Source organism: Rhea pennata, chromosome 12, assembly GCF_028389875.1.
Source record: "Rhea pennata isolate bPtePen1 chromosome 12, bPtePen1.pri, whole genome shotgun sequence".
NCBI classification, from domain to species: domain Eukaryota; kingdom Metazoa; phylum Chordata; class Aves; order Rheiformes; family Rheidae; genus Rhea; species Rhea pennata.
This window is the reverse complement of record NC_084674.1, coordinates 15869890-15891841: the sequence shown is the minus strand read 5'-3', so window position 1 is coordinate 15891841 and position 21952 is coordinate 15869890. Positions and strand designations below refer to the sequence as shown.

At 36.5% G+C, this 21952-nt stretch overlaps 1 protein-coding gene across 1 annotated transcript in view; it reads left to right on the top strand.

Moving 5' to 3' along the window:
- Positions 1–21952, top strand: part of CACNA2D3 (calcium voltage-gated channel auxiliary subunit alpha2delta 3) — a 457522-nt gene that overhangs the window by 220452 nt on the left and 215118 nt on the right. Inside the window, exon 11 of the mRNA XM_062585399.1 lies at positions 3815–3928. Within this exon, the coding sequence (XP_062441383.1) occupies positions 3815–3928 (114 nt within the window). The remainder of the gene's footprint in view (positions 1–3814; positions 3929–21952) is intronic.

Genomic DNA, 21952 nt, shown 5'->3' with positions numbered 1-21952 from the left:
GTCTGTCTGTCTCTTTTTTTTTTTTCCTGGTCCCTTTCACTCTCCTCCTTTTCCCTTCTGTCAACTGAGCAAATATTTGTGAAAAAATTTTAAAGCCTTTCCATAAGAATGATCATTACTTTTTGAAAAGAAAACTAGTCTGCTGGGGAGGGGGGAGAAAATCTCATCTAAGACAAGTAGAAAACTGTCTTTCAATTGAAGGATGCACCTTGTAAATAAGAACTCAAAATATGCTCCAAAAGATTTAACCTGAAAACTGTGGCTGTCTTTATACCATGCATATACATGGACTGCTGATGGTTCCAATTCCTTTGTATTCACCTTGAAGCATAATATTGATCTTTTTTTCCAGGCATAAAATCCCAAATTTCCAGGCATAAGATGAAAAGATGAGGACAAATATCTTCCTCCACCCACTGCCCACATGTTCACCTAGACAGTGTGTGGAACTAATTCCTTCATGCAGAGCATGCCAAAAATGGCAATGCGAAAAGCTGCGTGAAGCTTTTCTCTAGCTGTTTTGAACAGAGGATGTTGGAAGTTTAATTGTGGGTACAGAATATAGTTTTAGAAACCAGACACACAGCAATAAATATCAACCAGCCTCAGCATAAAAGATGTCTTAGACTAGCACTCCAAATTTGTGTAAATTGAAAAAATATTGCAGTCAATGATCAAGAAAACCTGAGAGCCTTTTTCTTAAAAATAAATAAATAAATAAATCTATGAGGCAACTGATGTTATGATGATGGATGTGGTATAAAAATCTCATTAGATAATCTAATAACTGTGAGAATAAAGAGAGCTCGCATACTAGGTGCTGAATTATACCTATGGTAAAGGAGGTGCTTTGATTTGTAAGGCTGTGAAGGATATGCTCAGATCTGCTCAAGTTGGAACAGTGACCATTTCTATTTATACTATAAAAGGAAATATAATAGCTTCAAGCATTTCTGCATATATACTTTAGGAATTTGCAGCATAAAAACTTTTCTATTACTGACAGGCACATCATTGAAAACCGCTTTTAAGTGGTCTAGACCAGAGAAAAGGCCACTGAATCTCTCTTTTAAAGAATACTACTAAGTGTTGTCTACTTTGCGCACAGTATGTGACCTTTATGTGTCGTAAATCTATTTTTGTGAATTGCAAGTTTGCTAAGGCTGTTTCACATACAGTTGAAGAAAGAAAGAAAGAAAAAAAACTTTCTCTCACAAATAGTTTGTTGAGAATTCTGATTGGGTTTTCAGAATGGTTCAGGGAGCACAGTAATTAAACCCAGTTAATTTTGTAGCAATTGTCTGCATTTCAGTTTCAGTATTTGCCAAGATTGTTAAGACCTGAAGATGTTGGTACTGATGCCTTTGAAAAGTGCCTTTTAAATCCATTTCCAACTTCTTTCCAACCATTGATTTATGCAGTGTTCATTAGTTGCTGAAAGAATATAGGAGTGCTTGATACAGTAGTTAGGCACCTACTATATCATGTGACAACTGCAATTATCTCTTTTGGCAATAAATGCGATCTTTGCAGTGATTACCTTTAAAAAAAAATCATAGCCAATTAAATAAAATTCTGTGACATTTCAAAGACTGTTAATCACAACCAAATGCTCTAAATGTCAGGCTGCATTGAAATTTTTGCTGCTAACTGATGAATCACTGAGTTAATTGTAGTTCATCATAAGGCCCTTGTCATTGTCATTATTATGGAAAACACTTTCATCACTCTTGCTATTCAATAAAAATAAAGTTCTAGACAAATATGAGAAGATATTACTCATCAAAGCATTTGAATTTAATCACATTCTTCAAAATATTCAAACAACAGATAACCATGTAGAATAAAACATATGCATACAAAGTAATGTTTTAAAGTAAATATACGAAGGCATTCCAACTCTCTTAATTGCCTTTTTTTTAATATACCTTGCCTCTTTCAAAATGCATTGTCCATATGAAGAGCACATCCCTTGACAAAGTAACTTCATCTCTGAGGATCTAAAATTGTACTAATGAAGGTCCCATCTTAATCATTCTGGGTCTGAATAATAATGGAAAAACTGACATGACTGAAGAATTTTTGTTTAAGGGTAGACTATTTTGCAGTTATAGGTAAGAGTTTTCACAAAGGCAGTGACCAGAAAATAGCTAATTTGCGGCAAATGTGCTTTAGTTTCCCTGTAAGTAACGTGATCCTGTAGCCAGTGTAGGTTAGCCGAAGCTCAAATGGAAGCTGATCCTAGAGGAGTGCTGCGGAGAATGCAGACGTTTGCTGAATGATATTTGTGGATGAGATTATGCAGATGTAGAAATGAAAATGAAACTGCTGAAACCCACCATCCACTGTTTCTTACTGCAGATGTGTCTGTAAAGATGAGATATTAGCTATTAAGAACTGTTTCTAGAAAAAGGTCTTCAGCGTTATGAGAAGAGTAGTGAAGAGTAAGTGAAGGCAACTAGATTGAAGAAACCTTAAAGTTGTTGCAGTTTCTGGGCCAAATGAAACTAGAGTACTCCCAACAAATTTAACTAAAATCATCCAGAGGCAATCAGAGATCCTGAAAGGTAACTCAGTTTTAAATTTAAATGCTTTTTTTCTCAAATGAGATCGCTGTTTCTTTGGGCTCTCTTTCGTGCAGGTAGGCTGATGAGGTGGACAAAATGATCAGAAAATTATCATTTGGGCTTCCTCATTATGAGGAGAAGGGTGGTAGGATGAAAACTTGTCTGACCTTAGACTTACTAATCTATTATAAAATTATATGGGAAGGGAACAAAAGTGGATTATTCAGCTATTAGAGCCTATCTAAACATTAACTGAAAATAGAGGGAAAAAAAATTGTGCTCAAATCACTGGTTATTTGTCTTTTCACATTTCATTTTAATGTTTTCTACAGAGTAATTAAAAATCAGATAACTTGCCAACTTTTTATTTTGTTGCTAAAAGATGGTTCACCTGTGTTAAGTCTCCTGAATATATGAAGTATTACAAGCAAGAACTTATTGTGGAATAAGAGCAGATGGAGCAAGACAGATTTAAATTTAATGCACCAATTCCAGAATTAAAAAATCAAAGCTTAGTTTATGGCTTAGTCCAACTGACTTGCTCTTTGCCCATGAGAAAATCGCATCTCTTTCTGTGCAGTGATGAAACTTTCTTCCTGTACTCCAATGGATATGTTGATTGCTGTCTAAATACTTGTGCTTTGATACCTCAGCTTAGATTACTTATGTGTATCCGTTCTGAGTAATAGAAGAGTCTGAAAATATATAAATATTAACTTGGTTCTCCCAAACAAGCATTTTATGAAAAATAATAAATAGACTGTAATCCTCCATGAAATAATCGCATGTCTCTATATCAAGGCTGTACCTTCTGTACTTCACAAAAAAAGAAAAAAGATTGATCAGTGGTTTGTTGCCTCTTCTGTCCTTTTAAAATTGTATTTTAAAACAAAGCAAACTCTGTATAGTTACATCAATACATACCATCTATCCAAAATGGGAAAAGTATGGGTTCCATATGTCCTTTACGTATACTTTTAATTTGAGGAACTGCTATATTTAAATGTTTCTTCTTATTTTTCTGGCTAATAGGATTTAGATATATAATGAATCCTTCTACTGTTAGACAATGCGCATTACAGCTCAGTAGGTACATAGTAATGATGATAAAATATTTTCAAGCTGAGACTTTCTCCTACTTCTCTGTGTGGTAGAGATTCTGTAAGAACTGTGCCTATCTGATAGGATCCTCTCTGTCTTCATCTAACAGTAATATGTTGTACTTAAATTAATGTTTCCTTCCACAGTTCAATCACACAGGACAAGGAAGTATTTGCAGCCAAGCCATAATGCTGATTACTGATGGAGCTGTGGACACATATGATACAATATTTGCAAAGTATAATTGGCCAGATAGAAAAGTAAGTATGTTATTCCTTTATTTGATGGAAGATCCAAAGCTTCTCATCCATTATGAAGTGTATACCTAATGAAAAATCTTCCTAATGGTTTAAAAATATTTTGGGCTAGATGTTTCTCTAATGACAAAAATGATGCTTATGTGGTATTGCTTGAGGGTAAATACGGCCTTTTACTGTAGTAATGAACTTCTTAGGATAATAAGATATTAAGGAAATCTTTCCCTGGAGGGTACCTTATTGACCACTATATGATGCTTCCCCAGTGAGACGTCATTAAATATGTAAATTTTTCCTTTGCTTTCTCCCCAAATGTTCATTAATAATTCAGTGCTTTTTGAAGCTAAAGAGGATAGGTACTAAGGATCATGATATGTGAGTTGTTTAGTATGACTACAGAAGGAGCAGATGTAGTAATTTGGTATATTTGTTTATTTCTATTCATCGGGCAGTGTGAGAGATGAGTTTGCAATTACTGAGAATTCATAAAAAAATGAAATTGGTTCTGTCAATCTCTCTGAAGAAATTTGTCCAGAACTTCCTTGTTATGTGTGTGTTACATAACATGTGGATGTTACGTGCTGGCGCAGCAATGCTTTGCTGTGTTTTAATGATATTTTAATGCTCTGGTATGGCCTCCAGTTTGAAGGTGAAACAGTTTGATTTCCCTCTACACTTTGTCTTCTGTTCCTCTAAAACAAATTTGGGCTGTTTAGCAAACTTTTCTCCTTTGAGTTATCTGCCACGTTATATACCTGTAGAAGCAATAACATCACTGCTCTAAGTGCTATTTGAACGGATAAATGATTAACATGTGCGTGCAGTGTGGGGTTTCGGTGTTCTGTGGAAAAATATAATAGCTTTGACTTTTGCTTTTTAATGTTATTTCTTTCATTTATAAAATTGCATTTGTTTTCTGTGCTTACTTTTCTTGTTTACTTGAACTAAACGTCATCTATTAGCAATCAAAGACCAAGAGAAAATGGGAAATGGGTGATTTTTTACTGTTCTTATAAAAAATGTTATGTCAATTACTGTCATTACCTGTAGTAAAAATGACATTCATCTATCCTGCTTTCTGCTAGTTAAGAGTTTTTTATTCAGAGAATTTAGAATAATAACTGTAACTGCAATCTGACGATCTATTTTTCTCTTCAGAAACCTTGCTCTCCCCTTCTTGCTCAACTCCTATAACCTCACGCATTCTAAAAGAAGAAAGTTCATTCTTTTTGGGCTTTTGCTATGACACACTGGCAAGTCTTTCATCTTTAACAGAATGCAAGGGTGCATTGCTATTTGCATATTTTGAGGAGATCTATGATGCTTTTCAGGTGAATTGATGATAACCTTTGCGTATCGGAAGGGATGAAGAAGTCAGTATTTCTTAATTAGATGTAGGAATAGATATTATTTAGTATATTTCACTGGATGTCAAGACTCTGGTTAGGTCACATCTCAACTGGTAAAGTCAATGTTTCTGAAATATAACAAGACTATTTCTACTTTGTGACATGCAAAAGTATCTCTTTGAGATATGATGATAAACTATGTACAAGTCAGACAAAGAGGAGAATACTTGACTTATGATTTTGGCTCCATAATTTTCTTTAGTAGTTTTCAGTGAGGTTATTTGTTTTATTTATACAAAAATATTTCCTACCTTTATTATTCTGTATTTACTATTGGAGATGGATCTTCCGGGGGAAAGTTTTGTACTGATTTTTCTGTTGATGAATTAGAGAGACGGAAATTTAGGACTTTATAAAATGTATTTGTCGATTGAAATTACTTACCAAATATTTCTGGAAACAAGAACTTATTTGTATTGTAGCTTGTTTTCCAGCTGTTTGAATATTTAAAATGTAATCTGCTTTTTTTAGATGGGTCATATGTTCTGTTAAAGCTTCCTAAGTATATGAGTGCAATTCTTCGATATGTCTTGTATCGGCTGGCTGTGCTCACATAAAGACCTGATACTAAAGCAGTCTCAACATCTCTCTTAAATTCTTCTTTGATCTGTCCTTTGTATTCACACTTCTCTCCTAATGTCTGAAATTATTTTAATTGTTGCTTCTTCAGAGTACAAATGTTTATAAAACATAGCAAATGCTTACTTTTTCACTACCCCCACCTCCTAGTTCCCAGATGTTAGCAGACACTTTTCTCCCTATGTGAATGGTCTGTGAAGTGTTAATTTTACCTATATGATTCAATAGTTACTCTTACTTACTTAGTTAATTGGATCTTGTAGTGGTACCAGCTTTCTTGATCAGATGAAGTATGAAGAATTTTTTTATTCAAGGAATATGTAAATATCTCAACATCAGTAAGCTTTTAAATAAACTAAAGAATTTAAACAAATTAAGTGGCGGATATGAGGAATATGACTTGAATCTAAGTTATCTTTGGAATTTGAATCAGTATTTGTGGCATTTCCCTCCCCACTTAGTTTGTCTCTTTTGCAGTTTCAGTATGATTGACTAACTTTGTAGACCAGCAGTGGTTCTTTTTTATACAAAAATAACCCATTTTGTTCTCCTGGAAACAAAATTATTAAATATCATGTATTGCAGCCAATCTTTTCTCTCTTACTCACTTGGATATTATCTGCTGTAAGTCTTCAAGGATTTCTTGAAAGCTTTTTCCTATATCTAGCAAACACTGACTCCTAAGGAGATCTACAGAATTGCTCAGAAGGATGTGCCTTGCACTCTGAGGTCTTAAATTTTCTTAAAACCATTAATTTAGTTCCTCTGTTAAGAAGGGGAGAAGAGCAGAGGAGGAACTCTGTCATAAGATACCAACAAGGATAGAATTTTCTGAGGCAGTCAGTAGTCAGCTGATTATTTTCACAAACCCATGTGCTATTTCTTCCATGTGCAAAGGAATGGTTATATCTTTTTTTTTTTAAAAAAAAAAAAAAAAGCATAGTGTTGCTGTTACAATGAGCAACAAGACAAATTTCCTTTTGGGGACACTTTCTTCTGCTAAGGAGTAGCAGTAAGAATCCAACCTTCTACAGCAAGAGCACTGTAGAAGAGGACAGAGTGTTGGAGGAGGAGCTTTTATTTAATATGTGGTATTCTACTTAAGTCTTACAAAATATTAAATGAATTATACAGTTTTCTAAATTTTACGTTAGAAAATATGAAGTGGAGAAAAAAATTCAAATCAGTTTGTCTTTTGTTCATCCTGAAGTATTTCAACTTGAGAAATGTGAAATGTTTTTGTGTGTGAGATAATGCATGAGAACTTTTGATGTCTTTTGTGGCTTTTGTTTTGTTTTAGAAATGAAGGTTTTTTTGAAAATGAAATATCCTCCATAAGTGAATGTTGCAATGCCACTATGCCTAAAAATTATGCATGCGGTGCACTTTTAGATCCTTTGCATTTGCAGTATGACATCTCTTTCTAAAGCCACCTTAATGTTTCTAAATCACATCCTTGAACTGTGTAGCAGTTTTTCTTTCTGGCTTTTTTTTGTTCTCTAGTCTACTTCACCTTGTCATCTTTCTTATCATTTATGTTTTTCCTGTCACTTTGATATTGTGGTGGACAGTGATGGACAGAGTAATAGCTCTAATTCAGAAAAGGTCTTAAGTTTGTGCCTATCTCAACTACCATGTCAGTTAAGTGCCTATTTTAGTTATATTTTTCTGTATGCTGTATAATATTAAAAATGTCATCATTACCTGCAGCAGAAACATCTTGTCACTTGTATAAAGGAAAAAATTCTATAAACACAGTTGACAGAAATCTTCATATAACTGTGAAGACTTTGTCAGTTTGTCAGTGACAATCTCTAAAACTGAAGAGAATGAAAACATACTTTCATTGTGTAAATAAAAAAAAATATTTTTTTTGTCCTAGGATATCTCTATCTTTGAAAAGGTATTTTTTTTTTTTTTAAGATGCATGTAATCAGGGGTCAGACCACATTATTACACACCCTTATAGGTATGTTCTGCTTGGCAACTGGCAGAAGACTGCTACTTTCTAATAATACATTAAATAAAAATTTTGCTGCATTAAATTTTGAAAAAGGAACTCTATGGCTCCTATTAAATCACAAAAGTAGCTGAAATGAAAAGTTTTTTTTATTTTGGGACATTGGACTGATTTTGTTGAGCTAGAGAATTATGATCATGGAACAGCTATTCAAAATTATCATCTGGACTGTTCCTTTGAAAGAGGGAATATTTTCATTGTACACTCTGTTTTGTTTTGTTTTATGAGCTCCTGTCTTCCTCCACAAAAGAAATCACTCTACCATTTTCTTTCAATATTTTCTCCTCCTCAAAATGTAAATCTTGTAGTACGATTTTTATAGCACAGCATATTTTATTTGTATGACTAAGGTACTAAGTTGTTAATGTCTATTTACTTTTTTTGTTAGTCCTTACATGGAATCTTGCACTTAAACAGCTAGAATCTCGCACATTATAAATTAGTTTTATGCATGTATATAATTTTTCTCATTCATGAAACTTCTATTCAGTATTTTCAAGTTCCTGCATCATATTTATGACAGATCTGCCAGGTAGATACTGCTTTTACATATTTCACTATGTACCTTATTTCAATTTAAAGCATAAAAAGAGAATGTTGTTCAGGTGAAAAATAGAAAAAGACATCCTTCCAGGTTTGGTCCCAAGAAGTAAGTAGTACCACTAATTGTGTTGCCTTAAATAACGCAGTGCTGCTTCCTCTCGCTTGGAAGGTTCCAGGGAGTTGTTCACAGAAAATTCCTGGAAGCTTAACCTAGTAAATACTGCTAAAATGCAGGATTTAATAAATAGCACATCTAATAACTAAACTGCAATGAAACCAGGGATATTATCAGAACTCACAGCCCTGTCATGCTCTTTGTTGAAAACCACTTTAGTCAGTAATTGAAAATTAATAAACTTGGAACAGGAAGACGATAACAGAAGATAAAAAGAATATTTAACATATTTTGGTATTTTGCATTTAGCAAGACCATTCTCAGTAAGTTGCGTCACTGAAGGGGAAGGCATTCTAGTAAATCCTGTAATGTAAATGGTTGAGAAACACTTCAAAGCACTTGTGACTTGCCAGCGCCTCCGTGAAGCCCCGTGATGCCTTTTCTCCACAACTTAATGTGATCAAATGCCTGGATATTTTGCGGTGGGGGTCTTTTTCTCCCTGTCTTTTCCCCCCTTGTATCTGTCCTACCCAGGATAGGTGGGCTTCACCTGCTGTAAAGCACATTTCCCTATTGCTCTGGAGCACCTCGGAAGCGTTTCTTCCGTGACCATGATCCAGGGAAGCGTTTAAAATGCCATTGAGGCTAAGGGACAGTAGGAGTGTAATTAAAGTGTATACGCGAGCATTTTTGTGACGCTTCAGATTGCGAAATTTGTGGGTTCATTTTGAATGGGAGAGAAGTACTTTTTCTCTGTCGTCTTCCTGCTTGTGAAGCGGCGCGACGAGGCAGAGACGCGAGTCTGTCGGTGCGGAGGGTCCTTCCAGGCCGGTGAACGTGGAGAAGGCGGGAGGACCTTGCAGCCTCCCTCCGAGCGACTGCGATGCCGAAATCCGCTAATGCTGCCGGAAAGGCGTCTGAACGGAACTGAAGTTCCAAATAAACCAAACAGAACTGTTTTGCAAAAATCAGGAAACCAAGGGCATTTTAGGCTGATTTTTTTTTTTAGCTGCTTTATATGAAAGTGTCATAGTGTGGAAGCTCTCTGGGCCTATATACAGTACTAAAAATTATCAAGTAATCTAAAAAGTATTACATCAAAATTTGCTGGATTTAGATTATTTCCTTATAGTATTCTGTAGTACCCTTTCCTTACCCTCCTTCGACAAAGGAGGATGAAAAACACGACATATTTCCATGTACTTTGTTTAAAAACAGCCCTAAGGGCAAACCTGTAATCAGCTGGGTGCTGTGATAACAAGCTACAGGAGAATGGGTGACTGTGCTGTGGTATCATGTTGGTGATGGATCTGCCATGCTACGAAGCATTCTGCAGATTGATTAAAAAAAAAAAAAACAAAAAAACAAAAAAACACACCTCTGTAGTTTAGGAACTTGCTGATGTTGGCAATGTGGAACAGCAACCTGGATGCCCTGACTACGTTGTCTGGATGTTGTTGAATTGATTTTCCCTCCTTCTTTTTCCCTCCATTTCCTCCCTTCCTCTGCTTTCCCCTTTTCTTTTCTTGCCCTTTCTTTTTCTAAAAAGACAGAAATATTTTAAAGGAGTATATTATTACTGGTATACCAACTGTATGCTTGATCACTGGTTGCTCTTTAAGGACCAAAGGAGAAGGTGGTCCAGGCATTTTATAGTTCTTTCAAGCTATGACATAACTTATGTTAATTATCTTTTTGGGCTCCCCTCAGTGCGATGAAAGATCAGGTAGGAGATCAAACAAAAGTTCCAGATTCGGGATTGAGAGAAGCTACTCCTCACAGAAATGGTTGAGTTCTAGTTTCCTGCCTCATCTGCAGGAAGATAAGAAAAAAAAAAAAAAAAAAAAAGTTTCTCTCACATTACTTCTTTTTCCTTTTAATTAAAGGAGAAAGAGACAGGTATCTGTATCTGTTTCTACTTGTATTCTCTAATATGAAACTCTAAGCTAAGAATTCTTTTTTTAGGTCAATCTTGGTTTAATTTGCTATGAGTAAACTTTTTTCCTGCAATAGTTAAACCCCAAAAGTAAGGAGTTTTTTTTGGTAAAGATAAGGGTAATTGAATCTTATCCTCAGGGTATATGTGGATTGCCAGAGGAAGGATTATTGCCTCTCGTATACAGAATTATATGGTTGGCTAGAATCATATAGTGGGTAATGCTTTCTGAATGTTTCAGGAATTTTAGTTGGGACGATCATTTATACACAATTTAAACATATATCCAAAGTGCTATTACCCTGTTAACGTTTGTCATGTAACCAAGAGTAGATACAAAAATAAATTACCTATGAGTCATACAGAATAGCTAATAAACAATGAACAGTCAAAATGGAGAGTAAGCTGCAATCTGAAATAGATAGTCCAAAGTATTTTTGTGAACTCATGAGTATCAAGGACATAAAAATCATATAGTCTTTACTAGCAAAAGAAGCTCATTTTTATGTAGTGCATTCTGGAGACATTAAGAAAGCGTTCCAGAATTTAAGTTATAACATGTATACATAAGACATGCCTAGATGACTACAAGTAATCACTACTTGCATCTGGCGTAAACTCCGTATCACTGAAATATTTGGCTGAAAGCCATTATTAACAAGAGAAAACAAAGTATTGTAAGTAAATCTCATAATAAGAACCTGACATCGTATGGATTCTGTTTACTAATCCACAAAATGAATATAATAAAACGTGACCTGACAAGCAGTGTAAGGTCTTACTTTTTTTCTTTTTTTCCTTTTTCTGTTTCTTTTTCTTTCTTTGAGTAATTATGTCAGATGTGAGCCAGTTAGAGGAGGTGTTGTAATTGCACAAATATACCCATTTCATTCTGTGGACTGTGTCTATCCTTGAGGTAGTGGCTTTTGTGAAGAATTATATCATTCATTTAAGGAAAACAGTGAGATCATTTATTTCTTGAAGTTCTTCAACAACAAGATAAAAACTATATTTCAGTTATTGTGGTTTAAGCTGAACAGTGCTGTAGTTATTCTGAAAGCCAGGATACAGTTCTTGGTCTCTTTATTTTTACTTACTTCTCTTTATAGTTTATGCATCTTCTGAGAAGGCAAGCTGAACAGAGATGATGGAGACTCTGCTACGCCTCTTCTGATTTAGAAGAGTAACTTAGTCTCTGTAAAATATTAAGAATGTATATTGTTAATAGTGAGTAACCCAGTAAAAAAAAAAAAAGTGTATGAGATCTATTTGGTTGATTGTGTTCGACAGTAATGTTAACACAGTATTTCAAACAGTTCATTTGGATTAATAAATAAAAAGTACGAACAGTAAGAATTTGAAGATAACGTTGCATTGAAGGTCTTCATTAATTACCTGTTTTGAAGTTTGGCTTCTGGAAGTAGTTGAAATCATCAGAATCTATATCGAGGGTTAGGTTATGATTGTGTGCTGCCCGGAGCAAGGGACAGCCTTGGTGGAAAATATGTTAGTGAGAGGGGCAAAGCTGGGGTTATGTTCAGTCATCTCTGTTTCCCATCTACACTCAGAATTCCGAAGAACAGAGTAGATCTACAAGTTTGCTTGCCTTCAGCTGTACTTTCTGTTCTGTAGAGTACAAGTTACAAAGCAAAAACTCTTGCTTATTTACTCATTGTACAGACAGGGAGTAGTGAAAACTTCACTCATTGCTCAAAGCGGGTGTTCAAAAACTGTCTTTGTGGTGCTTTTGGCCTCTTTTTAATAGCCTTTGGAATATACCATAATAAAATTTGTATTTTCTAGTTTTTATAGAATGCATGATTAACCCAGAGTCAAACACCACGTTGTATCGTGGACAGGCATTAATAGGATTCAAGACATTTTTATGACTAACAGGAACATCCACAGTTACATGTATTAATACAAGTAGAGGAGGCAGTGCAATGTAACGAGGTGAGGCTTAAATAGTAAAAGTGGTTTATTGTATCTTTGCAAACCAATGGTCAGATACATTGCTGGTCTGATGAGTTATGGCAATTCCAGTAGTCTGTAAGTACTTGGTAAGTACCCTGGAAAAATACAGACCAACACAAAGAAATATTTTTTTTTATTTTCAGACATTTTCATCTGGGTGCCAAAGTATATTTCTACCTAGTTTGTATGGTCCATTCTTAGTTCATTCTTGGATCATTTTTCCTTTAATGACATCCTCATATACTTTTATTTTATATAACTCTAACTGAATTAAAATAAGTCATAGTGTATTGTTTCATCGCATACTAAGACTTTAAGTTAACTTTTGTTGGATATTTACATTGAGTTGAGAAGGTTGGTAAATTGCATGTTTAAATATCAAATCTCAGGAGATGTTTGGAAGCGGAATGTTACAAAGGGAGGAAGTTAAATGTTTGGTGTAGTATTCTCTTGCTGGCATCCTGTTGCATGTAGTAAATGGTATTTCTTGCTCATTTTGCTCTGAGAGGCCAAATTCTCCTGATTTGGAAGTGTAGCAGACATTGTTTATATATAAAATTGTTGCTCATATATACCATTTTCCCAGAGTACCTCTGTTATCCTTCGTGGTGCCTGGCTATAGAACAATCCTGCAATACATGCACGTATATCAAGACTGTACTGAAGATCCATTACATGCAGTGGATCATATATGTGTCATTTAGTATTCGTTTCAGCAAAAGACTTACATATGTGAATTATTACATCCCTGCTAACCAAAGCAATGGATTCAGACATACACTAAAGTGCTTTACTGAATTAAGAACTAAAGAAGTTATCTAAACACTCCCCTCCTTAGAACACCGCTGTGGGTCTGCTGATTCCTTCCCAGAGGTTGAATCTTTAACTACATCAGTCTTCTGTATTTTATAGAACACCCATTTAGAGTGCACTGTTTGTTTATCTCGCTCTATTTATATCTATTCTGTGTAAACTGGCATAACAGCATTACCTGTAGACTTAAACTTCTGAAAAATGTGGTGATCTCAAAACAAAACCCCTGTTCTTCTCTACAAAATTCCAGATACTGCCGTCGCATAATCCTCTCTATTGTCCTTACCACGAAAGTGTCTGTGCAGAACTTAGACATTTGCACATCTAAGTAAATACGTTCTGTTTCTAGGGGATAGCGCTTGTGCATTGGCTTCTATTAACATTTAAGCTTAGTTACAGAGGTTTTCCCTTAAGATTTGTTGAAACCTTTTCCCTGGATTTTAATGTTGAAGTTAAGTTCAGTGCACTGTTGTGTGTCTTAGAATACAGTAGTTCTTATCCCACCGTCTTATGTCATTAGACATTTGTATTTTGAAAAAAAAATGTATTTTGAATGGTAGTCAGTACTGAAGAGGATTTTAAAGTGTATTGTAATAGTAGAGTGTATATCACAGTGGCTACTGTTCAGCATGCCATGAAGAAAATGGAAGCAGCTACAAATACTGACTTATAACACAAACTTCAAAATGCTTTATATTGAGGTTCATAAAATAGGTCACCTGTAGAGCTAACAAAAAGGAATTTAGAAACATTTACTGCTATTTGCCTGAAATTACTTTTTTCTATATTGTTTTAGTAGCTTATAACAATTGAATAGGGCTTTTTTGAGGAAGAGATTTAACTGAATCATTTTGCATTTATGTGTGTGTGTGCGCATGCACACATATATGGGGGATGTATAAAATATATGTGTGTGTGTGTATATATATGTATATATATACAGAGAGAGAGAGATTTCAGAGTATACTGGATACAGAGTAATAACTTCTATTTTTTATTTCTGGCTTTTCTAGACAATTCAAGAGAAAAGCCACTTAGGGTTTGTTTTGTGGAGAACTATGAATCTCTTGCAAAAACTGTGCAGTAAATTTCAATATCTGCTGTGCCTCAGTAGGAGCTGAGAATATATTCAGCACCTTCTGGTAACATTTTTATGTTCAATTATTTTTAAATTCTGATTATTCAGGTTATTCTTATTTGAGTAAAAATATTGCCAAGAACACCTTCAGAAGAGGACTTTTCTCTGTCGCTGAGAAGGCTAAAGGAAAAGTTGGAGGAGTGCATGAATGGAGACAAGAGCCAGACAGACTCACATCGTTACTCTCACTTAGAATGATATTGGATGAGTATTGTGGAATACTGCAGTTTTCAGATTTTTTCTGTAGTGTGGTTCTGATTTTCAGCTTCTGGTGAAGGAGAATGTATCATTTTTGAATAATGGCAAAAGCAGCATAAGTTATGGTGCATTTTTGTGGTGTTTAGTGGATTCAATAATACAAGATGTGGTAGAATTGTGAAAAGTGTTTCTTAAGTACTGAGTATCAGAATCTTTAACTCCTACTAACCAGTTATGCATTTTCAAGAAATAAGCTGAAAGATTCAGTATGTCAGGTAGAAAGATGTGAGCAGATTTTCAGCTCGAGAACTTCTGCCTCCTGTTCTTTTAGACTTTATTTTCTTCCCAGAATAACAGAGCAAACTCAGATAAAAAAAAGGAGAAGGAACACACAACATATGGTAAATCACAGAAGACCATCTAAAAATTGATTCCTGTCATTCTGTCTGCTTAGTAGACCTGCCAAGAATTACAAAATCAAGCCAAAAATACGGAGAGAGCTATAAATCAAAAAAATGGAAATGGAAAGGAAATAGCAGAAAGAAAATGAAATAGGAATCAAAAGGAGATTCTTCAGATTGTCCTACAGGGATATCTTCCCTATAGGGAAGAAGAATGTCTAAGGTGGGTTTGTATGGAAGGCTGGCTGCAGAGAGCAAGTATGCCGTGAATTACCCATCTGTACAAGTCTGGAAGAAGAGTGTTGCCAAGCTGTGGGCTGATTTTGCCATTGAATGTATTTCTAATGAACTGATTATAAAGATCAGGGCTGCAGCTGACCTCCCCTTACATGGTCCCTTACGCTCTTTGGTACATGAAATACTCATCGTGCAATGACAGGTTATACGTTATGGCATGTTGCTTATTCAGGATTCCAGTCTGCTGTTCTGAGGTGCTTAGTTTCTTGGATATTGCATTACAACAAAAGTGCCTGACCAGCCAGAAAGTGACTTTACTGCAAGTTACCCTGAAGTAGGTATGCAGTGGTCCTCAATTCTCTTTACAATGGAAGGAAAAATCCCTAGGCACTTCATCTACTCTATTAATTTCCATATCCAAAAATGAAATTAACAGAGTGTATATTTATTAGTTTTGTTCTCACAGTGAAAAGTGAATGGCTGAACATTCCATAAAATGAGAGTTTTGTCTAAATTGTGCCTGCTGAAACCTCTGGGATAGAGAGGGGTGAAAACTGTAAGTATTTGCTTTGACTAAGTCTACACCACATTTTGGGTTTAGTTTTCCTCCAGTATACATACTATCAAGTTTTATAGGCACAAAAATTCACAGATTATTAATTTCATCCCGTGTACAGATGTGGTCTTGGTTATATTATCTTTCTATCCTTCCATTTCTTGTCACTTGCAGTGGAGTCCATCATCAGTCCCTTGTTTTTGGGAACTCCATGAGTCTGGAGTTCTTGTGGTTGTACTGCTCGTGATTTTGAGTGGGCACCACAGAGCCTGGCTGGGGAGCATGGATAGTTTTGGATTCCCGTTGTTTTCTTGAGTAGAATTTAAGCCTGATGCTTAAGCCTGATGTAGTGGAGAGGCAAAAATCAGCTCACCTTTCAGAAATTAGTGCTTTTTTGGGGAGTATTTTCTCCTCTTCCTCTTTCCCCTGCCTTTTCCATCCTTTAGCAAATATTGGTACTGCTTACGTTCTTTTGTGCTATGCAATGCTGGGAATGCCGTTAACAACATCATGTCATAGTGTCGCAGGTAGGGATTAATGATGAACTAACATCTCTCTCCACAGCCAGAGCTACCTTCGGAGTACTTTATGCTTTTACTGTGGCTGAGGAACAGTGTTTCTGCCTCTGCTGGGTCTATGCTGGGGATTCACAGCATCCAATAGCTGGGTTTATCTTGTTTTAGCAGAAACTCTGCACTGTCAGCAGCACTGATCCTGGAAGTCTGGGATGTAGGGCGCATACCCCACCTGACATTTGACCAAAAGTGTAACAATACTGTCATGTTGCTCCCTGACAGAAGAGAATCACTTTAGAAATAACTCCAGTTAAGAGACCATCAGGAATTTCCTTCTGTCTTTTTGTCTTCTATGCAGGAAAAGTAACTGCCAAGATAAAGGGGCTTGCTAGGTTTCTTATGGAATCAGTTTTCGTCGTCTTGACTAAAGGTGGTTTATGATACCTTCTTGAGTGTTATTCCATGCAATCCTGCCAAAAGTGAGTTGTCTCCTATTCTGATACTGTATCCCTGAGTTATCATGGATTTCATAATGAGTGGTACCCCCAATACCTATACAGCAAATGGGACCATTTACCATAAAAAAAGGTGATGGAGCTTAGTCCATAAGTAGTATTAATGGAAACTTAACGGTATCACTTACTGATATCATTGTTTGTAAAAATCATTAGTATGATTATAATAACTATCACAGTACTTTTTTAAATATTTTGATTCATTTAAACAACCCAAACCAAATTTGTGCAAAACATTCATATGTGTACACAAACAGCAGGAGGAATTTGTGACTATAGAGATTTTAGCGCCATATCTGATAATACTGAGTTTTTGGCTAAGAATGATACTGGCTAGCTAAGTACATTTTGACATATGGCACCCCATTTTGAGACAAGTTGTTTTATTTAGACTGACCTAAATTCTCCTTAAAAGGTTATGTGTGGGAACTAGAGATGAGCCAAACATCTGAGGATGCCTTTGTGGTACGTCGTGTTTGTGCAATTTCAGCCATAAAAATGCACTTGGCTCTACATTTGTGTGCAGCAAGAGTGACATATTATAAGCCATTAGATCAATATAATCAATGTTTTTCTCTATGAATGTCATGATTTTATATACAATATGTGATTGTATTCAAAGTTGAAACTTTGACTGACTGTGCTCTGTTTGCAGTAGTATCAGGAATAATTTTCAAAGTCTTAATCTGGTTCACAACAAAATTCTCACATACATTCCCGTAAAAATAGACATGACTAAACTGAGGTTAGTCTGTTTTTGGTCACGCAGAAGCAAGGGTGTAGGCAACGTCTGTCTTCCTTTCCACAGCCTTCAGAAAGGTTGCTCCGAATTATGTCACTTCTACTGAGCAGGGAGGTGAGAGACTTTAATCTGTGCTAGACAGCCAGGGAAACCTCCTCAGGTGACGCATCCTGAAACTTTAAGGGAATTAGCCAATTTCTTTCTTAAAAAAGCACATTCCTCCATTGAGCTCCACAGCTCATTTTTGAGGTAAGCATTGTGGCTCTTTGCACAAGAGCAGCTCCTAGATGAGCTCTTCAGTGCCAGCTACTCACTTCTGTGAATACGGAGTACTAACTGAAGGGCCGATCAGGATCTCTGCATGCCTCCAACCAGCCACGACTCTGAGGGAGAGGGAGAACAGCAGGCAAGTGCCTCGCTCCAGTGGTCACATTTTTATTATATGCATGACTACTTGAGGAAGCCTCCATCTCTGCTGCTTTGGCTGAGACAAAAAAAAAAAAAAAAAAAAAAAAAAAAAAAAAAAAAGGTAGAACTTGACCTCAGCCTCTTTGGGATGGTAGTGCTCTTAAAAACAAGATATTTCTTTTTTTTTTTTTTTTTATAAGAAAAATTGGTAATTTTGTCATAGCTGCACTGAACAGTTGATGCCAAATTATCTGTCCAAGAAACAGGTACAATGCAATGTATCAGTGAAAAAAACATTTTAAAGAGGACTCTTTTAAATCACTAAAAATAAATAGCAAATCCACAGTTAGAAGGAAATGTAATAACTATATCAGCATTTTGTTACTGTGTTCTGTATTTTTTTATATCTAATTAAAATCACTTTTTATAGGATACAGCTTTAAACAGATAGTAAACTTTAAAACAACATATAGATGTGCAGAAAACACTTTAGATAGCATTCCATTGTATAGTGAGAAATAGATGAGTAAACACCTGGTTTAGTTATAGTTCAGTTCACAGATTTTTAAATATCAGGACATTTAATAGGCATAAGGGAATAGTAATGTAAAGCAGGCATATAAGTATGTTAAAAAACACTACTAATGAACTAATTTTTTTCTACTAGCATATGGGGTTAGACTTCCCAAATGAAAGTGGCTCAACAAAACATATGTCTTTGAGCTACCTTTTCCTCCTTTCTCCAGAGTGACTTATTAATGGGTTGTTGAGTGGCAAAAGAACCTGTACTTCGTTCCCACATTAATATTTAATCAAGTGCTAACAGCACTACAGCGTCTGCAAGACACAGAACTGCTCACGGGAGCTGTGTCAGTACAAATTGTTCTTGCCCTCTGAGTGAGACAGGATTATTAAATTAAAGGCATGGACAAGGTTACCATGTCTTCATAAGCAGATCTTACTTTTAATTTGCTTAATTAATTTTTCTGATGCTTTCAGAGTGAAAAGTGTTATGCAGGCTTGGGCTATGTGCATGACTGCTCAGATTGTGATATACTTTATCCTTCCATTTGGGAAGCTGTTTTCAATGCATACCTTATAAAAAGTTCTATGAAGCAAGATTAAAAATTTTTTTTAATCTATACTATGACCATACATCTGTAAGAATTTCATAAGAGGTAAATTAACTTTAAAAATACTTTAAAATAAAAATACTTTATTTAATGCAATTTCTTTAAGGAACTTTGCACGATAGATGTTTAGATGTGCAAATTTAAAGCTAGGTGTTTCAGTTCCTCAACATGAATATTACATTTATCCTAAGCTATGTTAGTTGAATGTGAACATAATATGTTACGTTCTTTCTGGAAGTGCAGAAGCGACTTGGCTATGCTTGGTTGCAGATTTGGATTCAGTTTTAAACTGGGCTGTGCAGATTTTCATGTTTCCTTGGAGGAGCACGAGACTGACGGCAGTGTTGGCTCCTGAGGGTGGCTGTAGGGGACAACGAAGGTTTCCCCTAGTGCCGGAGGAGACCTCGCACTGCAGCACGGTCTCTGATCTTGTAGCCTAATGCAGCCTGCAGAGTGTCCGGGACCCGCAGCGCTTGCTCGCCAAGCGAAAGACGTGCCCTTTCCGCTAGCTAGCCAACAACTTGTACGTAAGATCATTCAGTGACAACGCTGTGGCACCTGAGAGTGCCTCTAGCAGCTGCAGCGCAACCTCCTAGAGAGCTCCTGAACCATTTCGAATGCTCCTAAACCAAAACTGTGGTAAGTGCAAGCAAAATTGTACCCTTACCGGTGCAAACTTGCTAGCATCTTTGTGGCCACACTAGGAACCCACTGTCAAGGTAGTATTAAACGATTCCAGTATTGCTGAAGTGCTTTTTTACATACTTGTGAGTAAAGTCGCTGGTGTATTCTACTAACACAATGCATGCTCTTTGGAGCAGACAGAAGTAAGGTGTTATCAATGTTAATGCTTGTTCATCCTCATAACTGACTGTAATACTTGGGGAGCACTTCACTACTTTAATTACAACAGTAGGCAAGACCTGTGATGTGAAGAGACGTGACCGACTAATAAAATGTAGGCATAAAAAATCTAGAACATTCTGAAGCTGGGCAATAAATGTTCACCCTGAGACATAATTTTTCTTATCCTGTGATTTATCAGTCTGGGTCATAATCTCAATGTTAAGTAAGTGGAATTTGAAGGACATTAATGTTCTAATGTATTTAACAATTCCATTGCATTTCACCTGTCTCTCTACTGTACAAATTTCAGAAAAACAAGAAAATGCTATTATGTAAATATGCCATTGGCTAATCTATTAACTTTTTTCCTGCAATTGCTGCACTACATGCTGCTAATCTGACGTTCTGCGACTGCGCTGGCATAGGCTGTTAATAAATTAGGCGCGTAGCCTCTTGATGGCAGTGTATTTCCTTGTTGAGTTCATAGGCCTTACAGAGCATTTATGTCTCATTACAGCCAGAACAGCAGTTTATGCCCTAATAAATCAGAGGAGCTTTGCAGAGATGATCTTGACAGTAATGAATCTTTCTGTTGGCATTTCCACTTCATACGCACAAATAATGAAGCAAAACTGCCCCATCTGGCCACTCAGTAAGAGTCAAATCACAGTGGGAAGCTGTTTTCTCAAGCATGACAAAGGTCACTGTGTGCAGCAGGAGTGAGCGATAGCAGGTTGTGCTGTGAGTGACAGTGTGGAATGAAGCCATTTATGAGCTTTTATCATTATAATTACATTTATTAGCTGTGCTGCCAAGGTTCTCCCCACCCTTCTACCAAGTCTGTGTGCTCTTGCATCTCAAGCTACCCCAACTGATTTCTGCAGATCATCTGGAGGACTGTTGGTTAGTTATTACAGAGAAAGTGATTTAATCATTTCAATCAACCATTAAAATAGCATTATTATGGTCTGATTTTTAGTGCAATTTTTTATTGTAAAATATGTTGGGTCCTAAAGTAGGAACATAGGTCTGGAAGGAGCAGTTTGGACCAGTGAACAGAAGCTAATACAAAAATAGGCAACTACGTAACACCTCCCTGATTTACTGCCTGTGAAACATGCCAGCTTTAGAGGCAAGCAGTGAAATGTTACTCAAACCAATAAATTCTTCTGGGCCTACTAGTCTGGGTTTCCTGGTGGTCCTTCTGGAGCCACTGAAGGAAGAGAAAGGGGCAAAGAGTTTTTGGTGGTGTGGTAGGCAAGCAAGAAGGATAGCTGTAGGGAAGGGAGAGGGGCCCGACGGGGAGCAGTCTGAGTAAGATGAAGAGCTGAGGGAAACGGTCTCCTGGAGTGAAGCTAGGGCAGGGGTAAAAAGGAGCAGGCGGTGATGGCCTAGCAGCAAAAAGGTCAGAAGAAGAGGGAAGAATATGTGCTTTGAAACTCCCTCCCCACACATTTGCAAGCCTGCATGATCCTTTGACAAATTCAAAGTTTCACTGTGAAATACCAGAATGCTTTAAAATGCTCACGTGTCAGAGGAGGAAGGGCAAGGGACAAAAACAACCGCTTTCCTTCTAGAGCCACAGCTGTAGCGCGTGACCGTTGAGCGAAAATGTCTGAATGCTCCTAGGAAAACATTGTGCCGCATGCTACAAAGGCAGGCAGAAATTCATCTCTGGTCCTGTCCAATCTGATGTGAGGTGTATCTGATGTCTGACTAGTCTTGAGGAAAGAGTAAAACCCACTAGGCAGGCCTTTCGGCGTTTTTTCTGTCCTGTCAGGAGCACCTCTGTGCTCTGTCCCAGTCTCTCCCAGTTGATCGCTGTAGGTTGTCTCTAAAGCATGAGAAAAAAGCGATGAGCCCCCTTAGTCCCAGGAGGTGGCCAGCAGGAGCCCTGCAGGGGTGTTAACTAATAACGTATAGAACTGTCATTTTATTGAAAGAGACAA